General features: G+C 36.7%; 1 protein-coding gene across 12 annotated transcripts; it reads right to left on the bottom strand.

Annotated features, from left to right (window-relative positions):
- Window positions 1-1,230: 1,230 nt before the first annotated feature.
- Window positions 1,231-20,050, bottom strand: LOC125760961 (transmembrane protein 132E). 12 transcript variants are annotated; one of them, XM_049421620.1, is made up of 16 exons: window positions 19,669-19,855; window positions 17,920-18,124; window positions 10,408-11,320; window positions 9,617-9,799; window positions 9,299-9,539; window positions 9,086-9,229; window positions 8,799-9,001; window positions 8,365-8,689; window positions 8,050-8,297; window positions 7,729-7,921; window positions 7,057-7,669; window positions 6,760-6,988; window positions 6,571-6,691; window positions 6,198-6,414; window positions 5,473-6,077; window positions 1,231-5,388 (listed from the first exon to the last, which is right to left on the bottom strand). In XM_049421620.1, the coding sequence occupies exons 2-16, from the start codon at window positions 17,972-17,974 to the stop codon at window positions 5,374-5,376; spliced, it is 4,305 nt and encodes a 1,434-aa protein (XP_049277577.1). In that variant the 5' UTR covers window positions 17,975-18,124; window positions 19,669-19,855; the 3' UTR covers window positions 1,231-5,373. The 12 variants fall into 12 exon arrangements, with proteins under 12 accessions (XP_049277577.1, XP_049277576.1, XP_049277573.1 ...); XM_049421619.1 differs by lacking the exon at window positions 19,669-19,855 and adding an exon at window positions 19,863-20,050 and having other exon boundaries at window positions 5,473-6,414; XM_049421616.1 differs by having other exon boundaries at window positions 5,473-6,414; window positions 19,752-19,864.
- Window positions 20,051-21,247: the final 1,197 nt, after the last annotated feature.

Below are 21,247 nucleotides of genomic sequence, written 5' to 3'. Positions count from 1 at the left end.
TTGAGAGCGGCTAAGTCCGCTCTCCTGCTACTATTCTCCTAAGCTAGGGACCTTTTTTGAGCGCGGACAGCGGTTCCTAAAAAGGACATAATTTCCGTCAGCGACACAATGTGACCCAAAAATATTGGCAAGACAAAACAACATCACAAAATTGTTCATTCAGCACTATCACAAGTCCTATGAACAAGCCAATAGTGAAACGGTCTTAAACGAGATACGACAACATTTCAAAATCCCAAAACTTCGAGCAACGATCAAAGAGATACGTTGTCAATGCACTTGATGTAAGGTCTACAAGTGCAAACCTTTTACACCGAGGATGGCGCCACTACTTATTGGGTGATCAACACCAAACCTTCGTCCATTCAGCGCAGTTGCGGTCGATTATCTCCTAACCGATTTTTGAGGGCACCCGGGTTTGCGAATCGTATAGCCTTGCTGAAGAATATAGGAACCATTACAAACGCTCACAACATTTAGCCGATAGGATGTGGGAGCGATGGACAAAAGAGTATTTGTCGTCCATAAATCAGAGGCGCAAATGGTTTGAGGATCAGAAAGGGTTGAAAGTTGGTGATTTTGTGATCGTTATCGACAGTAGCGGGTCTAACGGTGGGCGGAGTAGGCGGCCACCTAGGGACCCGCCGTTTGGAGGGGCCTCGTCGTTTGGAGGGGCCCCGAGAGACGACAGAAGATTTAATACGTAACGGAACCCTAGCTGAAACATAAACTTTAAGTGTTGTCTTTTTAATAGGTCTTTTTAAGTCAAAAACCAGATGGATGAATTTTGTGTAAATAGATAAATAAAAATCGATCGTGTACTATCTAACACATTGAAGTAGATATTATTTGGTCTGCTATACAGCTCTGCTATAGTATTAAAATAACAGGTATTACATAAAAAATACTTAATCTGGACTTGGCATAGAACGTAACCAATTTGTGTCGGTTTATTTTCAGACCATTGAGTATCCCCCGACCACTGTTGTCCTCCGTGTGTCCAACGTTATTAAATCCGTAAGATATATCCTCACTTCGCTCATTTCCACCAAGTGATGGAATGCAAGGAAGACAGTCCGATGATAAGCAAAATGATAAACACAGGTAAGGTCGAAACCTGTTACAAGGAGGTCGTTACATGTTACATCATTATGTTTTGCTTTTCGGAATATAGCTATTTTTTCTCAAGCAAATGAGTTTCCATTCAAGTTTGACCACTATTGACCACTATTTATATTGACCGCTTGCCATCTTTCATATTGTTTTATTCCAATGTGTACTCAAGTTTGTTTTTGTATTTCTATTGCAGTAGGTATGAGTATGTATTTGTCATCTGGGATGTGATTTGTATTGGTTATAACAGTTGAGCATTTTATGGCATCACGCAATATCAGAAACACAAATGTACATCCAATTTAGTACTAAGCTTACTTGACGTAGTTCACGCATATGTTCCTTTAGAATGTTTTTTTTAGTCTATGTTTCATTTCCATTCTATTTTCATGCGCGCTGCCGCACACTTTTTGCATACATTAATGCTTCTGTTAAATATATAATGTTTGTTTTCCATATGGCCGATTAATGGCCACACGTTCTTCTTGGTTTAGATTGTTGCATACCAATGATTAATAAATTAACACATAAATTCACATAAGCTTTCTGTGGTTGACGAAAATTACCACTTCAAAATAATTTTCTTAAACATTTCTATTATTGCCTATTGTTGTTACATGTCAAAATCTAGGTAAATTTATAGATTACCATGTTTTTTTAAATTAATTGATAGTTTTTTCAATAATTTTAAATGATCGGTATTTGATGATAAATGTATTACATAATTAGAATATATGTTTTCGAGTTTTTTTTTTGCATGTTAAAAGTATAGCGCATTTACGTGTATATTCAAGCTCTTTTAAGTATTATACAGTTTTGTTGTCCTTATATGTGTTAAACATTGCAGTTTTTGAGTAAAAATAGTAGATGAACAAATTAATACATAATCCATTTATTTGCAGGAGTACATGCATTAGACTGATTTTCTTTTAAGCGAAGCAATTTTCTTACTCATTTTCTAATTTTGGTTTACTATTGAACCATTCCTTCATATATTGGCTTTGTTGTTTTAATCAGGGTATACATTGTGTTGGGTTATACTGCACTTTAGGCCGTACATGAGCGTTATACTCATGCACAACACAGCACATTGTTGTGGAAAAATCATCAATCATCACCTTTGACATTTTTATATTTCATGGGTTTACATTACTTGAACCTTAATTTAGTTGAAACATAAAACTGATTCTTGCCTTACGTTGCATGTAGGTAAATATGACGAACTCATTAAAGCAAAATTAAAACCTAATATCTAGCAATTCTTTCATTTTGTGAAGAGAACAAAAGTAATAAATTATCGCTTAACACTATAGAAAAAAGCACCAACAACAAGCGCTTTAACATTTTGGTAAACGATGTGTTCTGCTAACGAATGACGCTCATCGGCGTAGCAAATGCTAACTTTCAGGTAATCCACCATGGAAGCGCAAATTGTAATGGTATATATTCCGTGATAATAATAATCGTCACTTCCATTTAATATATTTTATACTTTTGAGAATATTTTCCGTATTCCGTGAGATATTCAAAACCGAAACTGATAAACAGCTGTAACCCATCTGTAACTAGTACTCAATAAGCAGGTTTTACTCGTTACAAACTAGCTGATTCGATTCGTCATGCACATATCGCAAAAGCGTCGATTAACAGATTAAAAAAGCAATCCTCCGATTATTTAAAATCGATGTACAAATCAATCAAATGTGCTGTGTGATAAAATAATGTGCCAAAAAAAGCTATGTTAGAATATTCTCTGCTATCCTAAACTTTTTTTTCTTCTTATATGGGATAAACCTGTTTATAAAACTGAGAGACTATTACAAATTTCAAAACAGGGATTATTCTGCACTGCATCGTGCATCTCTTTCCGTTATACTATTTTGCGAATCACCTTTTTATGGCACGGATTTTTTTAGAAGCAAAGGTTACAAATATTAGCGGGAATCGAGCTGTAGTTTAGTGATTTAGTTTAACAAAACTATCGTCGTTGGTATGTATGACCTGGTTAGGTCTGAGTACATGTGCAAGTGTAGAACGTCACGCAGTAAGTCATTTGCAGGCAGCTTATAAATGTTGTAAAGCTAATTTTTGGTATAAAGGTTTTACTATCTTGCACAAGATATTTCTTATGAGTTTTCTTAAGAGCTATAATTTAATTATACATAGAGTAAATTTGTGGGAAATTTTCGATTTTTTATGTATTCATTGTTGATCAGAATAATTACATATAACACAAATTTGCAGTAGGAAGAGATATTTGTTGGTACAAATGATCATTTACAATTAAATGAACGAAATTAGCAAAATATATTAGGTATCTACAGTACACAGTATAATCATTACATATTCACTATTACAGCAAAAATGTTTGTACATTGATTGTGAGTATAAGTATGTATGTATAAGTACTAAAAATAGTTGTTGCAATAATTAACAATTTGCGGAATGTTAATTCCAGCGATAACCAAACCAATCCACTAAGCATGCCGTTGTTTGCTTTACTTCGTTCGTAATAAGAGCATTTTTCCGAAACTCTCCCAGCCGTAATGTTTTTATACGTTCAAAATATGCAGCATCCAAAAAGCAGTTCTTTATTGCAGATCTACTCAAAATACTTCCAAACCATTTTGTGTGATTTCTTGCAAATCGCACCTTGTGTTTGCAATCAAAATGTATCAAATTAATAAACAAGCAAGTGTGCTTGTTTACATACCGCGCCATTTATATGTATAGCTTTATATACATTTAATTTGGTCAATGACTCATTTAGCTAAATTTTCGCTGCATAATGCATAGATAATCGTAATTATTTTGTTTAATTTTATCTTTGCATTTACTACTTTCTATTTTACTGTCACACTTGGTTGAATACATATGTCATAATGTATGTCTTGTACGATATACAATCTGTTAGCCTTTCTTCAACAAAATATTCATGGCTATAAAATTCTATTTCCGCTGCATTACGAACATCATCGTACTCATTATGGAATACGGAACAAAACGCAGGCAGTGAATTTATTTCGATAACATAAACGCATTGTTTTAGTGAAACAGATTCTAAACAATTCGATTGACGTGTAGTCATGCTAATGTTACATTTGTTCTGTTTTTTTTACAATAGGTTTTCACTGCATTATACAACTGTATGATATTTTCATGCATTATATTTTACAAGACCATAGCATACACATTCAGTACTTAACGCATTGCTTTACCATGAACTAGCCTGGTCATGCTGAGTTTAGAATTGTATAGTATTTTTTAATACAGCAAATGTACAACATTCGAAGTAGGTTTAGAATGTCGTACTAGGTAGCATTATATTTAATTAGATTTACGTTTTCCAATTCAATACGTGAATTTCGCTTTGTAAGCTCACATGACATCAGGTGCAATAATCCATTATATTTATGTATATTTATTCTATTGACTTCGACGATATTATTATGATGTTAAGATATTCGATAGATTTTTCTTTAGATCACTGCAAATTCGCAAAATTTGTAGATCCGCTCCTTGAGTAAAATTATACTTATAGGGAAATTAAGTCAGATAAAAATCGAAATCAAACATAGCAGCACACTAATGATTATACCTTTTGTAATAGATGTAATAAAAACTGATGTGTTGTTCAAATTTCTCAAGTGAAAATGTATCCAGCAGCACACCTAGATTTAATGGGCAATAATATTTGGAAAAAGCTAAAACTAAAACCTGAGATCTCTACAATATAACGCGGAACTCAATTGCGCAGTAGCTTAAATTACGTTGTGGATTGAGATTCATTACAAATATGATAAAAATATACATTGTTCATTTTTTTCGCTTCTAGCACGCTCAAGCACTGGTATGTATGAAGATAAATGCTATTACACTAAGCTTCGCTAGGTGATATGGCACCTAATAATAAATAAATGTTTCAAAAATATGTCTAAGAACAATAAGTCACAATCGCTGATTGTGGTCACTTTGTACGGACGTTTTGTAATTACATCATTCGGTTTTTTTTTAAATGACAACATTGCTATACTTTTGCAGCGATATGAGGCAGATGTTGTGTTGGTGCAGTAAAACCTACAATAGCCTTTATCATTTTTAAGCGTATGATTCACTTAAATGTTCAAAAAACTGCTCAAAGTTAGGATCTTTCATACCGGGAATACAGCTTGGACTGGACAGCGGTGTTTTCGCCACGTTTCTATATTGCTGCTGAAACGTGGCTAATATTTCGCGAATCTTTGCAATGATCTCCTGCACTCAGGCGTTCGATTCCTAAAATAAGAAGAAGATTGCACATTATTTCAGTAATAATAGAAATACACTACAAAATTACGGAATTAATATTTGCAGACATACCTTCAGATTATCGAAGTAATGCATAATTTGTTCGTAATCCATGTCTAGATCATCTAACCCAAGACTTTCTCCCGGACCCAATTCACTATCTGGTGTAGTTGAAAACATCGGATTTCCTACTACTGTCGGTTTTTTGTTCGCTTTTTTCGTTGCTGCCATCATGGACGCAACAAAGGCTGGCGTAGTATTTTCCATATTAACATTATTTTTTCTACAGGTCTGCTCAACTGTTGGGATAAAGCCGCCATCGTCATCCGAGGAAAGAGAGACACTTTTTTGGCAATCTTCCTCATCGATGTGTTGTGGTTTGCCAACTTTGCAAACACCATCGAGCGTTTTTTCAAAGGGTTCGTTTGTTCGTTGCTGCTGGAGTTTTTGACTGTAAATTGCACTCCTTCGATCGCCGGGATTCATAGTGGTCTCAACTGATGGTATTGATGATTTAGGGCATGCAAATGGTTGATGATATTTTTGATGTTGATTAATAGTGTCAAATTTAAATGCCGTCTGTTGATCATTTGGTTGTTCTACCAAGCGCTCAGCCATATGCAATTCTTTTGGTGGTCGATGCTGCTGCTGGTTTTTTTCACCGTTTTGAAAGTTTTCTGCAATAGATAGTGACATGACAGAGAAGCCCATGTTTTCAAACGAATGCGGTGATCTGTTCGTCCTTCTAGTTGGCATCGGTTGCACCGATTCGTACTGTTTAGCATGATTAGCATTACCGTTGTTGAAGAGCGCCAAATTTAGTTGCTGCTGAGTATGATTTATGTTACGCTGTTGCAATCCCGAAACGTTTTGTAACTGTATATCAAAAGCAGGATTTGTTCTCGAGCAACTGCTACCCACATTGCTGAGCACAATTCCACCGCTGTTCCTGGGAGGGCGATGATGATAACGCTTCGATGCTTTTAACTGAGGAACGGTGTCAATTGGCATTTGCTAAATGATTATTAAGATGAAATATATTGAAAGACGCATTATTATATTTGAAAAAGCTTCATAATACGGCAATAGTTGCATAAGCTATTTAAATTTTCCTACAACTAAATTGCATTCGAGAATGCATATTTATATGTATATAAAAACAAACCATACCTTATTAGAAACTTGAGCAGTTACACCAATATTACGATGTGGTGGAACTGGTGGACGGTATTCGATACGATCTACCACCGTTGTTGCCATACTCCGTTGTGGAAGCAAAGAAGCCTCATCGCTAAAATAGAGCAAATTTTATTTATATTTTTAAATTCGCTTAACAGATGAATTATTAACTTATCTTACTTTATGGTAGCAGTGTGTCGATCACGTGTCTTATATGTGCAGGAATTAATCGGTGCAACTGATTTCTCGTTTGTTCCTAATCCTGCTCGATTATTTTGAAAAGGTACAGCTACAGTTGATGGCAATTGTATATGATTTGGATTATCGAAACTATTAATTTGAACGACGTGTTCGCTCATATCATCATATTTCGAGTTCATTGGATTACTGATAATGTGCATCCGTGAGTCTGCGATGACAAAATAATATAAGCATTATAAGTTTGCAACTATAGCATATTCTAACGTATATATTTACCTTTTTGATTTACACCCATTTCTAAACCATCCGCGTTAGAACGATCAACAGTTGCTCGGCCTAACCAAACCCAATCGTGCGCATTGGTAGCACACGACTCGTTACCTTTTCCAACATCAAACACAGTTGAATGTCCCATACCATCGCGTACGCTAGCATCCCCATTTGCATCAATCATAACGGGTCGATACTTCGACGCATACACGACACACGACACCACAAACACGACAATCGCCAAACAAAATGCAGTCAATACAATGTACATGCCTATCTCTAGTGTGGATGCATCGCCATGGACCATACTTTTGTTTGATGAGAAAACTCCAACCATCCCACTGTTACTGCTAATAATGCCACCTCCTACACTTCCTCGATGATGTTGCCTGGAAGAATGCACAACAGCTGCGGTTTCGTGACCATTATCATCCTGCAGCGGAATCCCAATAAGTATGTCTTCTAAATCATTTAAATCTTTCCCCATTTTGTTACGATCTCGACCCACAGCACCATCGTTCTGTAATGTATCGGATCTGGTATTCGTGTCTGATTCACTGAAATCAACTTGTACCGATGCAAGAGCACTAACCAACGGGCCAACAGATGTCTTCATACCCTAAAACAAGTCAAATTATGTATGATCGTAAAAAATAGTTTTATGATTCCAATTTGTACCTGTTTGGAAACCGGCATATTACGACGAATACGGCATTCCTCGGATAGGAGTAAGGTAACTCGTAGTAACTCTCCGTTTCCTTCTCCAACTGCAATCACTCGCGGGTGATGCGATGCAAGCATTGGTGCAAAGGCAACTACTTCCGTATCAAGACTTTCAACCAGGAGGAAATAATCATCAACCGAAATATCCCTGTAGGAGACAAAACATATTTCAAACCAATAGAGAACGCATGAGTACATTATGTATTAATCTATTTAGCATTAGCATTCATGATAGCGTACTGTTACCAAAACAGTTATTATGTTTGCATTGCTAACCTGAGCGGTGTTCTGGATCCATCAGAAAATTCTAGTTCAATGTCAAGAAGACCTTCCTGATACTGTGCAGTTAACCTGCGTGTAACTGAAGTTTCAGCGATATATCCATTATCGATGGAACCATCGCCAGATATTGATAATTGCAATCCGGAAACCACTTTTACCGTCAAACGCGTGATAGTCACTTTGTCACTACCCACACGTACTTCACGAGCACCTATAACTCTACCATTAATAGGAGAGAGAACCTGCAAAACAAAACAAAAAGTCAAATACCTGTGCAATGCGGCATCACATTACGTTTGTATGAATTACCTGAACATCCGTGCGGCCCATAGCACGCCCTTGAAGTGTTCGTCCTCTTAAACTGGCAATTTTTGGATCTGCAACTCGCAATAACGATTGAACCAAATCCGTAACTCGCAGACCAGTTCGGCGGGAAATTAAATAACTGACACGTCCTGAATCTTGATCCACTGCTACAAACCTTGCATATACTTCCACCGGACTTTGTTGGTATCTTGCACGACAAACGCCCCTTTCTGGCGAAACGCCATTGTTGAAATCATCGTTATGATGACCCCAAGCACCACCATTGCCATATGCTCGTTTCTTACGTCGATTTGGCTTCCCGTTTGCACTACAAAACGCGCGAATGTGTTTTGAGAATATAAGGTAGGTATAGCAAGATCAGGTATATAGCAGATCTTTACGAGAAGTGAAAGAGAAATACGTGAAACTATACTTACGTGCTATGATCTTCCGGAATTTTCCAACCTTTGATCTGAGATAATCGAAAATCGGCGACAGATACCTCTAAGGGAAATTCAGGCATCCACACGGTGAAACGCGCAAGTCCGGAATATGTTCCATATTTTACCAATATTGAGGCATTGGATGAGCCTCTTACTTCGGACCCATCTATGTAAACCGAGCTGCATGACGACGATACCTGTGAGAAGAATTAGTATAGTATTAGTATTAGTAAGTATTTCGATTAATTCATTTCGTTCTTTAGTTGCATGTTTACTTTTACCTTTATCACACTTTCATCTTCTGTCTGACATGAACTCTGGAGTGTGACATCAGCCATCTTGCCTGCCTGTGATACAATGAATACTTTCATGGCCTGTGATACTTGTCTACCGGTTAGAACGGCGGTATTCATAAGTTCCCAATTCTATAACAAATGCAATAATTGTTAAATATACATCAGGTTTTTCAGGGTCTTCTTTACATTTCTATCTACCTTTGCAATAGGTAATACAGCTTGAATGTCATCCTTTTGTATTTCGAGTTTTGCCACTATTTTCTTCCGACCTTCTTCTTGCAGTCCGGTGCTGCTGATCAGTGAAGATTCGGTCGATAAATCTAGCTTCATTTTTGGGCCATCATGAACATAACTAACAGACCAAATTATTCTTCCACCATCCCAATATTCCTTGGTATCATTAGAAACTTCAAGCAACCAAGAAAAAACTTCCACAACGCTAAAATTTTAGAAAACATTGTAGCATCATAAACATACAGAATAAATCATTCTTTGTATTGTAGTAACAATGCGTACCCGTCATTTGTAGATACATCATCAAAACGCACTCCTCCGGTAGGACTGTCAGGATCCTGGTCTTTACGAAAAGCAGTTACTCGAGCCACGGTGTGCTTTGTATTTTCTTTCTCTACCGAAACGTTCCACTCATCTGATGATGCCACAGCGCCAAGGATGCGCATGCCGGCTTTCACACGAGCTCTGAAATTATTTGAGATTTTATTCAATTTTAATTTATACCTCTATATGCATATAATATAGATATATATTCTAAGAATATTGTTTCATACTTTGTTGTAAGATGTTGTTCCCTTACATTTCATTAAGATTTTTTTATTATAAAAAATATACATTATGGCAGGGATGAGCAACCTTTTAGAGCTTCGGGCCACATTCAAAATCAAAAACTGGTTGGCGGGCCACATTGCAGGATGCATTGATATAATAATGAATGTAGTAAAGCTGCTTTTATCCGGACTTTTTCGGACTAGATGCATTGTTGTATTTTTTAAAAGTGAATTAGGATTAAAAATCTTTTTTTTTAGTTTTGCGTGTTGCATTAACCGGGTAATTTGCACTTTTAATTCTTAATAACATTTGCTATAAAATTTGCTACAGGCTATTCGCGGGCCGCATAAAACCACTTCGAGGGCCGCAGGCTGCTCATGCCTGCATTATGGCATCAAATCAAGTATGTGATGGCTGCAAATGTTGTAACAAGAACTATTTTTTTAATTTTATCTCTAAGAAACTATGAAACTATGATTATGATTTTACAGACTGATTATGATTGGCCATCTTCTACCCACCTTACTATGAATACTGCAATATTTTGTCCATTTTCTGGATGTAGAAAAACTGGAACGTGTATTTTTGAAAGAGGATACAATGGTATTTGTGGTACCATCATCGTAAGTGTATTATCAGCGCGTAGTTCTTTGTAGGGCAATTGTGATTGAGTTAAGGGTATTTTTGCGAATGATGTTAACGGTTGAATCTGCACTTTCGGCTCACATAGCTCAGGACTTCTAGCAGGAGGTTCGAACACGCTGTAAGACACTTGCACTAATCTCTGTGGGCTTTTCGGTGGAGTGCTGGATACACGGCCATCTCTTTCTGGAGGTGGTAGTGCAGGCCACCAGTTGGATGGTATTACTACTTCCGCGACACACACTCCATCTTCTCCTTCCGGCATACATCTACCTTTAAGAGGGATCCGGTTACCCATGGAAGCGTGAAGAAGCACGCATATTTTTTGTCGCTGTAAATGACCACCAGGGTCGGCACCAGCATGAAACAAAACACGAAGCACCGGTGAATCGCGGGCCACAGTGCTCCGAACAACGTGAGCTGATATGTCCAGATGAAGATTTGCTTGCTGTTGTAAGTCCATCAATGCGACGGTGGTATTTTGTGGGGTGTTACCGTCTGAATTCGTACTTTCTATAACATCGGGTACGATGTATCGTGCTGGTACTGTTTGTTTCGTAGAAAAAGGCCCATAGCTAGCACGCACGGACACGGGTTGACTAGTTTGTACTACTGTAAATCGATCGACCGAAAGCAAGGAATCGCCATTAGTTGATCGTACCTTGCCAGCGCTAGAAGTTGCACCCGACACGACTGATGCCAGTGCACTTTGTCGCGGAGAATGCTTCAGAAAAAATCCACTGTCGGGGGTTTCGAAGTGAACTTCAACTGCAAACGTCAGACTTAGGATACCTGTAATACACGAATGAATAAAACAATAATATTATTAGGGTGAATGAAAAACTGCGGCAAAATAGTTTTATTTTGAGATCGTTTAGTTATAGTTAAAAAAAACTCAAATATTATAAGATTGGCTTTTGACCTTTTTCTTCTCCTCATCTAAATAGTTCGTGCTTTTATGTACTTCTGTTTATATACTTTACTAACATAAACAATATATAAACACATAAGAAGTTTGAATACAACCTTGTCGTTCTTAAGCGAAAAGTCCTCGTGTTTATTTATAGGATTTATAAAAATATTTATACCATCTGGCCGTTCTTTCGAAAATTAAATACAAGTTGAAATCCAAATTGTTATCAACTTTCAATTTTCAGTTATTAGACTCTTCTTGCTCTTTATATGAAAATCAGTGGGCCATGCCTACCATACTTGGTCTAAGCCTCTTAGTCAATCCTTGCTACTGGTCCTGACATATGAAAAGTGCAGCTACCAACTAAACAACCGGGTCACGCCGGTTTAACGGTCCAAACGACAGGACCGGCGGTCAAATCCCATTCGGATCGTCCCCCCGTAGCAAGGGCTGATTATCCGGCTGCGTGGTAAAAATAAGTATAGTAAGCTAGAAATAAACAATATGACCTTACATGTCGTTAAGAGATAGAGAGAAGTTATATTAATAAAATCCTCCAAAAATTAACGCAATTAAATGCAGAAGAATTTTTGATACTACCTATTGCTAAATGATGCGCTATACTACAGCCAAACTATTGTGTTGTATCCATTGTCATCAGTCTTGTATCGGTTAACTAGACATGCATTTATCAAGTAGCCGGATAGATAAATTTAACAATCAATTACTATTTTACTACTAGGGTATCGGTCAATCTAGATTCAATTCAAACTCAACAATCTGTGATGTTTTCCCAAACCCAAGCCCACCCACATCATGCGTCTTGAAAAGAACGAAGAAACCCTAAATGTACCAAAAATAGAACGGATTACAGATCTCTGGATGAATATGCTTAAATTTTCACTACATTCTTGGAATTGGAAAACATTTTAACGTGTGAAGTGAGTGCCAATCAGCACTTGGCATAAGCACTTAAGACGGAGGCAATTAATAAATAGTCGCTGTTGAAATGTCTTGCATGTTTATTTCCATTTTCGATGAAAACCAGACCCACATAGAATCAACAACAAAAAAGACACAATTGCAATCTATGGTGTGTTTGTGTTGTTTAAATCTTTTTTGGTAAGAGGTAGCACCTGAAATAAGTGGCTTTAAAGCCAAAATTAAACAAATTGGAAACAGGATAAAAATGGAGCAATTTTTTTAACAGTTTACTCACGAGTGAAATGAAAACAGCAATAAGTAGTAAGCTTTTGTTTTAATTTTGTCTTGATGTTTAATTTTGTATTGCATCCAATATATCGTAGAAGATGTAACATTATAAAAGAATTGCTGGAGCTGGTTCGACTAATGTCTTTGCTCGAAAAAGTAAATATCTAAGCTTTCATTACCCATTAAGGGACATGTGCATGGGAAAAATATTACAAATAAGACCAACCAATACGATCGAAACAACAACAAAAAAACTAAGAAACCACATTTACATATTTTGAGTATTTTCTACAGCTTGCCCTGAATGGTTACCTATTAATTATCTTATTAGTTAACAATTACACTTCAAAACCTTCCACAAAAATAGGTCTATTTCATATTGTTATCTACTGTTGTGAGGCAAATAATGAGTTAAAAGTTTTTAAAGAAAATGTTTTTTTATATATAATTTTATAAAATATAGTGAAGTTTCTCTAAGATGCAAACCGAAAGGACTGCCATCTTCAAGTTTTCCATGTGGGGTAAGTTTTGCAGCCTACATAAACTTCACTGTATCATTTAAATAATTTTACATTCGTTTTCCTTCCTTGAGGATTTTTTCTATGAAACAATGAAACATGTAAAGTTATCAAACGTTTCCAAAAGTTTGAGGGAAAGTCGTAACTGACGTCGCAGCTTAAGAACTGCGCATACGGAGCAAATGCAGCAAAAGCATAGAACACGAGAGCATGCGCAGAGAAATATACACTGATTAAAATGAAGGAAGAGCAATCTCACCGTTAAAAGACACTGGGAGAAACAATGGGTGCGGGAATTTGAAGAAATCAGAGTATGTAACAGATTCTGGAGAAAGTTTAACCAAGAGACAGAATGCCGTCCTAGCGAGTTTGTACCTAAGGTAACCTGCTGTCGATACAAGGATGGAGATCTGGTCAGTTACCGGGCCAGACATCCTATCGCGCTCAGTTTTTTTATGGTAAATTAAATAACACTCAGTTCGACGAACTCCTCTAGCAGATGAATTCAAGCCACCTAGAGTATGAAATAATCAAACAGGATTCCGATACGTGTAATCAACTACTGATCAAATCTTTACAATGCGGCGGATATTGAAGAAGATGGCCAATCAACTCTTTTCGCACAAGATGCCATAGCCAGAGTAGCCTATTATCAAGGGTCTGCGCCAAGGAGATGAGTGGTATGTCTACCCTTCAAAATAACGCTAGACAAGCCCATCCGCTTTTCAGAGGTGAAAACTTCGGTGGCCATCTTCTATAAGTCAATTTACATTCTGGCATACGCTGGTGATATACATAAACATCATGGCGGCGGATGCTCATCACAAGAACAAACAGGTGGCAGAAAATATCGAGTTGGAAATTAGCGAGGCAAACACCAAATTGATGACCGCCACCAACCAACACCAACAGCAGCAGCAATTTTTCATATTTTTTTTTTAAATATATACTTCATCTTCCAACTTCCAAATGAACTATCAAACTATGTACAAATAGTGATCCACTTGATCCTGAAAGAGTAAATATATATGAAAATGTACTAAAACAAAGGTTTTAGGTCTACAGTACGCAATCTTCATTTTGTTACCATTCCCCTAAAAAAACTCACATTAGAACTGTTGTTGAAAACTATGTGCACATCCCATAAGCAAAATTGGCTCTAGATCAAACATTCGCAAGCATTTCAAAGATTCCGTTGCCAGAGACCCATGAACAGGTTAGAAAGCCACAATAGTTATTTTTGAATCTAAAAATCCGCACCAAATTACCATTACCATCGGTAGCAAGAGTCTTCGCTCGTTTAACCTACATTCTTGAAACAAGTGTGAACAATTCATGACCAGACAGATGTATTTGTCTCATTTTCGTTTTGTTTATTTTTGTTAGTTTTCTTTTTTATTCTAATTTTATTTTTCATATAAGATTTCATTTATTGCATTAAAATAACATGACAACATAAGACAACTATCACTATGGAACAATAAGAACAAAGCGGGGGAACGTTAAGAACAAGGTTTTGGGAGATAGATCCAGCAAGACCTTCGATATTAATAGTACCGTTGATTTGCTTGATTTTTATTACATTTTACAGAGACCTTAACTTTTAAGAAAATATTCATTTTTCTTACACCGATGACTGTATATAATCAGCGCTGTAAGATAAATTAGCATTTTCTTAAAGTATAAAAAGCACTTGAACGTGTACTGACAGTAACGATTAGAAAATCGATACGAGAAGGATGATTTTGAAATTTCCTTCTAATGTTCTTCATACAATTTAAAACCAATTGATCTTATTTTATTTTTATTGGTTTATAGCTGATACTAATAAATTTTTAATAAACTTTCTTTTTACAAACTTTAAAAGTAGCCATTTTTTAATAAATTGAAACTTACGAAGGTTGACTCGTTTAGTACTGGATAGATAATCCATGTTTTCTTCTTTTAAATTTTAAACCTACAATAATTTCGACGAAACGCTAGTGGTTATCGCCATCTCGTGTGTTTTATTGCATTTAAACGACAAGTCTGTAATTTTTGTTCGCATACAGCTTCAAATGTGCATAATTTTGTATGGAAACGCTCCAAATAAATTCATAAATTCAAAATTACTTTCATTTTCGTAAAGTTCACAAAATTGTGTACATATAACTACAGACCCTCTTATAACGAGTTTAATCTGTTTGTTCCAGTGTTATAGTTGTCACTCGAAAAATTCATTATAATGGAGGTGATTACCAATACAATTTAAAACTTCAATATTTCAAAATCAATTGTTTAATTTCAATGGTTTATTAAGAATTAAGTTATACGCACAATAGCTAATCCTTATCCTATACTTATTATCTAGAGTACATTTCACGAAAGAAAAAAACCTGAGATGAAGCCTAACTATGCCTTACAGAGAAACAGATACAGTAAAACGTCGATTATCCGGAAGGCTCTGGACCGGACTAATACCGGTTAGTTGATTTCCACGGATAATAGTCTCTTAAATGTCACTTATATATCTCGATATCTGGATACTATACTGTATCACTGTATATTTTTCAAAAAATCCAACACTTGGTTGTCCTGTTCCAGAAACATATTTAAAATACTGGAACGGTACAGTCGTTTAAGTAAACTTATATTTCTCTCTCTCTCTCTCTCTCTCTCTCTCTCTCTCTCTCTCTCTCTCTCTCGGCTTTTAACGAGCTTACAGGTCACGCCGGCCATTTCTGGCTTACTAGACTTATTTTACCACGTGGCCGTACAGTCAGTCCTTGTTACGGCGGAACGGTCCGGATGGGATTTAAACTCGGTCCTGCCGTGTGGACCAGCGCCGTTTATCACATGCACCACCGAGCCGCCCAAACTTATATTACTATTACTACGTAATACATTAATATTACTCCCTGGACCATTGATTGGATTATGCTAGTTACATTTGATGAGAAATTTGGCCAAAAACATGGCATCTCTATTCAAAATTGATTCTGCTGGATGTGGCGGAGCGTTATCCGATAATAAAATGGCTCTCTGCGGTAGTACTTTTAATAAAAAAAAAATTTCCAATTACAAATACAAATTATTATCAAATAACATTTAAAATTTTAATTAGAACGTCAAATAATAATTTTTCAAAAATACGAGAAAACATTGTGTTGTAGAAACGGGGGATTAGGAGAAAGGGGGATAACGATAGATATGTATATAAATATACTAGCTTACCAGGCAAACCTAGCTTTGCCCTTAAACATGCGTTTTGTAATTAAACTTTTCTAGCAAACAATTTGGATGTTCAATTTTGATCCGTGTGGTGATTAGAGAAAATCGTTGATCAATTGAATTTTTTTCAATTACCTATTACTATTCTTGAACAAAATGATATTCCTAATATAAGCAATTTCTTCATCTTCTGTTGTGGCATTTCTTCTCCTTTTCTGGCACTTCAGGAGGTATTTTTAGCTTTCCTTGACGATTGGGATTCAATACAAGGCAAGGCGCCAATTCCACATGCAAATCACTACATAACATTTTTGTATTATTCACACACTTATCACGCTTTTAACTTACTTAACACTCACTTTACGTTTTATTGGGGTACGTATTGAAAAAATGGCTATGTCCACTTCATGTGCCAATAACTGTCAAAACCCCCGTAGGAAAAACAGAAAAAATTCCATAATATTGGCCAGAGGCCACCAATCGAAACGAAAAGTAGCGGTAAATCTATTATCATACCTAACGAACGTTCAGCGAAAATTTCATACAAATCGGTTCAGCCGTTTAAGAGGAGTTTGCACACTAACACCGCGACACGAGAATTTTATATACATGGATATCTAATATATCTTAATACATAAATATCAAGTCAATCTCTTTCGGTAATGACTAAATTTTAAAAACAACTAGTTTGTTTATATACTGAATTTTTCACTACTTTGCGTTTTACAATAACGCGGCGAGTAAGTATGCTAAAGAAGTGGTTAACTATAAATGTGTACTGGTATTTTGGAAAGCTATGTGATTCCCTGGTTGAAATGTAGCTCTGTAAATAAAAAGTTTGAATTACTTTAAGTCTAAAATTTTGTAGCCCGCAAGGAGATAGGACCACAACCCTACGGATTTTTCTATTTGGGCGTACGTTAAAGCCTGCAAAACATCCTAGATCATAGACTAAAGATCTTGCGGTCTGTTATATTACGCATGTGACAGTACATATAAGGAGGACTACGAGTTTGAAAGACGTGTTCTAGTGTGCGGTGTTGGCTTGCGCATATTGTTGATAGAAACAAGGGACACACATCGAGTAAACTTGTTGACAATAATCTAGTACACATAACGACACACTAAAACATTGAATTTATTACTACATGTTAATCGTTACTATCATTACTGCGCGCCTAATTTTGTATTGTTTTTTTTTTCTATTTGTTAATTTGTTAACCAACCTGGAATTATGAAATATCTCTCTCTTATCGTCTAAATCGTATTTAATTTATTACCATTTATTTTCTTTACATGGTCACCACGCTAAGTTCCCCCGTAACAAATATTACCTTTCCGGCTACATGCGTCAAAATAAGTCTAGTAAGACATAAATGGTAGTGACATATAATAGAGGCTCGTTATGCAAAGGAGAACACAAGAAATTCTCCACATACTTCGCCACACATACTCCTGTGCGATTCAAATAATACAAATTCATAAAGTAAAATGAGTACTAAGCCAACAGGAGAAATCAACAAGCTTTTTAAACTTACCTATTAACGATATCAAGCTAATCCGCTTACGTCCCATGTTGTGTCGTTTGTTCATAATACACGTTTAATTTTGTTTGTCTCTCAAGAACCTTCCGTTGCGCAGTCCAACGACTTTTAAACCTCTTTGACCGGTTGACCCAATATGGGCACAACCGTGGTTTGTTCGTTTCTTCTTTTTTTTAATATATATCACCTATCCTTTTACCTATTACATTTGGGAAAACAAGGATTTGGTACGGTTAGTTTCGTAAGAACATCGCAGGATATTATAAGTTACGTTGTGGCGGAATTCTCATGTACCATACATTTAATATGCATTACACCGTCTGTCATGAGAGCCATTTACATGTTGTTAAAATAAAAGGAAAAAAATGCGTATAGTCTGATGCGTTTTTAAACAACATTTCACTACACGGCGGCACACCTTTTCTTACAGTAGTAGCCTTTTCTCTATACGCACTGCGTTCTAATCGTGCTCGATATGTTCACTACTAGGAATGCTTCTCGGTGTATTAATGTAAAGAGTGAACGTGTGGATATGTGCGTTGTGTCATTATTTTCTCTCAGTTTACTCTCAACAGTCAGTTACCACTTGCTCTGTCACTCTTTCACTGTGTGTTTTTTTTTTGTAAGCAGCAAAATGTTTTCATCGATTTTTTTTCCTCTCCTGTCTTCGCATTGCACAGCAAGTGTTAGTTTCTGTGTGGTAGCGAATCGATTTTTTTTCTTCAATTTTACGCTAAATTCATCGATATACTGCTGCTACCTTGAGTACATTTTTTTTCTTTTTCCAACTATACTTTATCATTTGAATGTAATTGGAATGCTTTTCTTTCGCACAAACAGTGAAGCGTGGATGACTTTTCATGCACTTATTTAGCAGCGTGCAATAATTTGCAATAATAAACGTTTAAAAGGGAAAAGATACACAGCATAGTAATGAAAATATTACTACATATTCGCAAAGCTTCAAAGTATAGATATGAAACGTGCGAAACTGCATGTTCAATTTATATTATATGATCACTGTGATGTGATGGTACATCCAATTTATTCGTCGTTTGCATCCAAATAACCATTTCCAATCACATTTCCAAAGTACTTCAAGAGGAAACACCTTACAACACGAAAGTTTAGCGCAATTGCACATTACAGAATTTTCTTGTGTTTTTTTGTTTGTTTGTTTTGCTTCGGTTGCATAAAACACAATCTTTATATAGCACTAATATTCCATTTCTACACAACATTCACTGCAAAATATTATAATCAGAACTTGCAATAGTACTGAAAGCAAAGCAATCGAAGAACAATTTTACGTCACACAGCCCTATTTCATATATCCTCCCATCGTACAAATATGCATAACACCGTACGCGAGAAAATTATATTTACACTTCACGTTCTTTGATTTTACATTCACATTCGTTATGGCTACACTATTGCATTGTATCTATGCATTTTAGGTATCTTCTTTGAAAGAAGCAAAAGATACAATTTACTCCGGACTATTTCACCAGCAGTACAAATTTCTTTCGTATCCTTCGTGGTCGAGAAAATTCCCTTCCTAGGATATCACTTGTTTCACGCACACTGACATAACCTTATGCACAGCTATAACAACTGACTATAATACACACATACGCCCACTGGTGTCACACTCAGAGATCGCACGCTCTCTTTTTCGGCTCGTGTAAAACAGAAGAAAAAAAAACCATTCGCTGGTCCGTCTTCGACTGGTTGTTTTGTCACCTTTTGTAATTACATTTTCGGCTCTATTTCACATTTACCAACAGCATTGTCATGTCACTTCACGTTTTTTTTCTTTTACTAACATGGCTCTTTTCGATAAACGACTCTCTGTGCCAGCAGATAAACACGATTTTACAAAGCGTGTGTCGAACTGACGACCTATTCCTTCGCATTAGCTATGTAAATGCACGCACTGTACAGCCTCCTGGTATTTTGTTGCTTTCCTTCTTTTTCATCTTTATTGCTCTCTTCGCTGAACACGCCTGCACATACACATTCCAGTCCAATCACATAGGGTTAACCGCAGCATTTTGGTATACACATTGTTTGACAACTTAAATTTCGTACAACACAAGAAAGTTCGTGAAGTTAGTATCATAATTATGGGACCGCAAAACACATTAGTGATTATTCCAAAACAAACTGATTTTACGTTTAAACGGTTATCTTGCTTTTTACACACACATTGTTGCCCAAGTACCCTCCATTTCCAGCTATACCCAGCTAACAATTTCCCTCTCGCTCTTTCACTATGACAATTCTGAGGCCGACTACAGACGGGCCGCGGCAGACTCGGTACCGCGGAAAACGCGTATAACTTAGGTACAAAATTTGTCAAACAGGCGTGTCTTCCGAACGTGGTACCGCGTAAACGCAAAATTGTTGAACATCTACAACTCTGCGCTGTAGAAATAATGAATTAAAGAAAAATGAATTAAAATTTGACGTTTATGGATTTGATCTTTTGTCAATGTATGTGCGTGAATCCTTTGGAATGTGCTATGTGTGTGAGTGAAAATGTACGTATCACAAGCGAACCCACAAACTTCTAATTGGTTTTCAGCATGTCTACCGCATCAAACCTATGAGCCCACCTAGTCTCTTTACCCACTTTGGTATTGACAACACAAGTTATAGGCGTTTTCCGCGGTACCGTGTCTACCGCGGCCTGTCTGTAGTTGACTTGAATGATAATCTTTGAAGGGTTCTCTTTTGTCGCTCCGCCATCATGAATTTGAAGATAACTCCCCTTTAATACGACACTCAAGAATAAGAAAAAAAGGGTTTTAAGGTACTGGTACATGTCCCGCAAACATGTACATGCGCAAACTCAAATTATTAAAAATTTAGGTTGACTACATTTAGTTAGGAAGACGCGGTACCGCGGAAAACGCGTACGCGTAAACGCGGATAACTTGTGTTGGCAATACCATACTTTTATAACAGTTTGGCTGTCAAATCGACGCGCCTTCAAACGCGGGTGCTGTTCCGCAGAGTTGTAGATGTTCAACAATTTTGCGTTTCCGCGGTACCGCGTTTGACGACATTTCATTATTAACAGCCGACTCGTACCGAGCCGAGCCGAGCCGAAGTGCTGTTTTGACAATGAAAGTGGTACGCGTTTTCCGCGGTACCGCGTCTTCCGCGGCCCGTATGTAATCGACCTCACATCAAAAAGATTTCGGTTCGTTTAGCCGCGTGAATTTCACATAAACGCCCGGAAAGCTTCTGTAATATGATGTTGGCGAAAACTTACTGTCATTTCTCCGCATAAACAAATTGTGCCGAACTTATGAAG

Source organism: Anopheles funestus, chromosome 2RL (assembly GCF_943734845.2).
Source record: "Anopheles funestus chromosome 2RL, idAnoFuneDA-416_04, whole genome shotgun sequence".
NCBI lineage: Eukaryota > Metazoa > Arthropoda > Insecta > Diptera > Culicidae > Anopheles > Anopheles funestus.
Note: the sequence above shows the minus strand (reverse complement) of the source record. Positions and strands in the feature narration are given on the sequence as shown.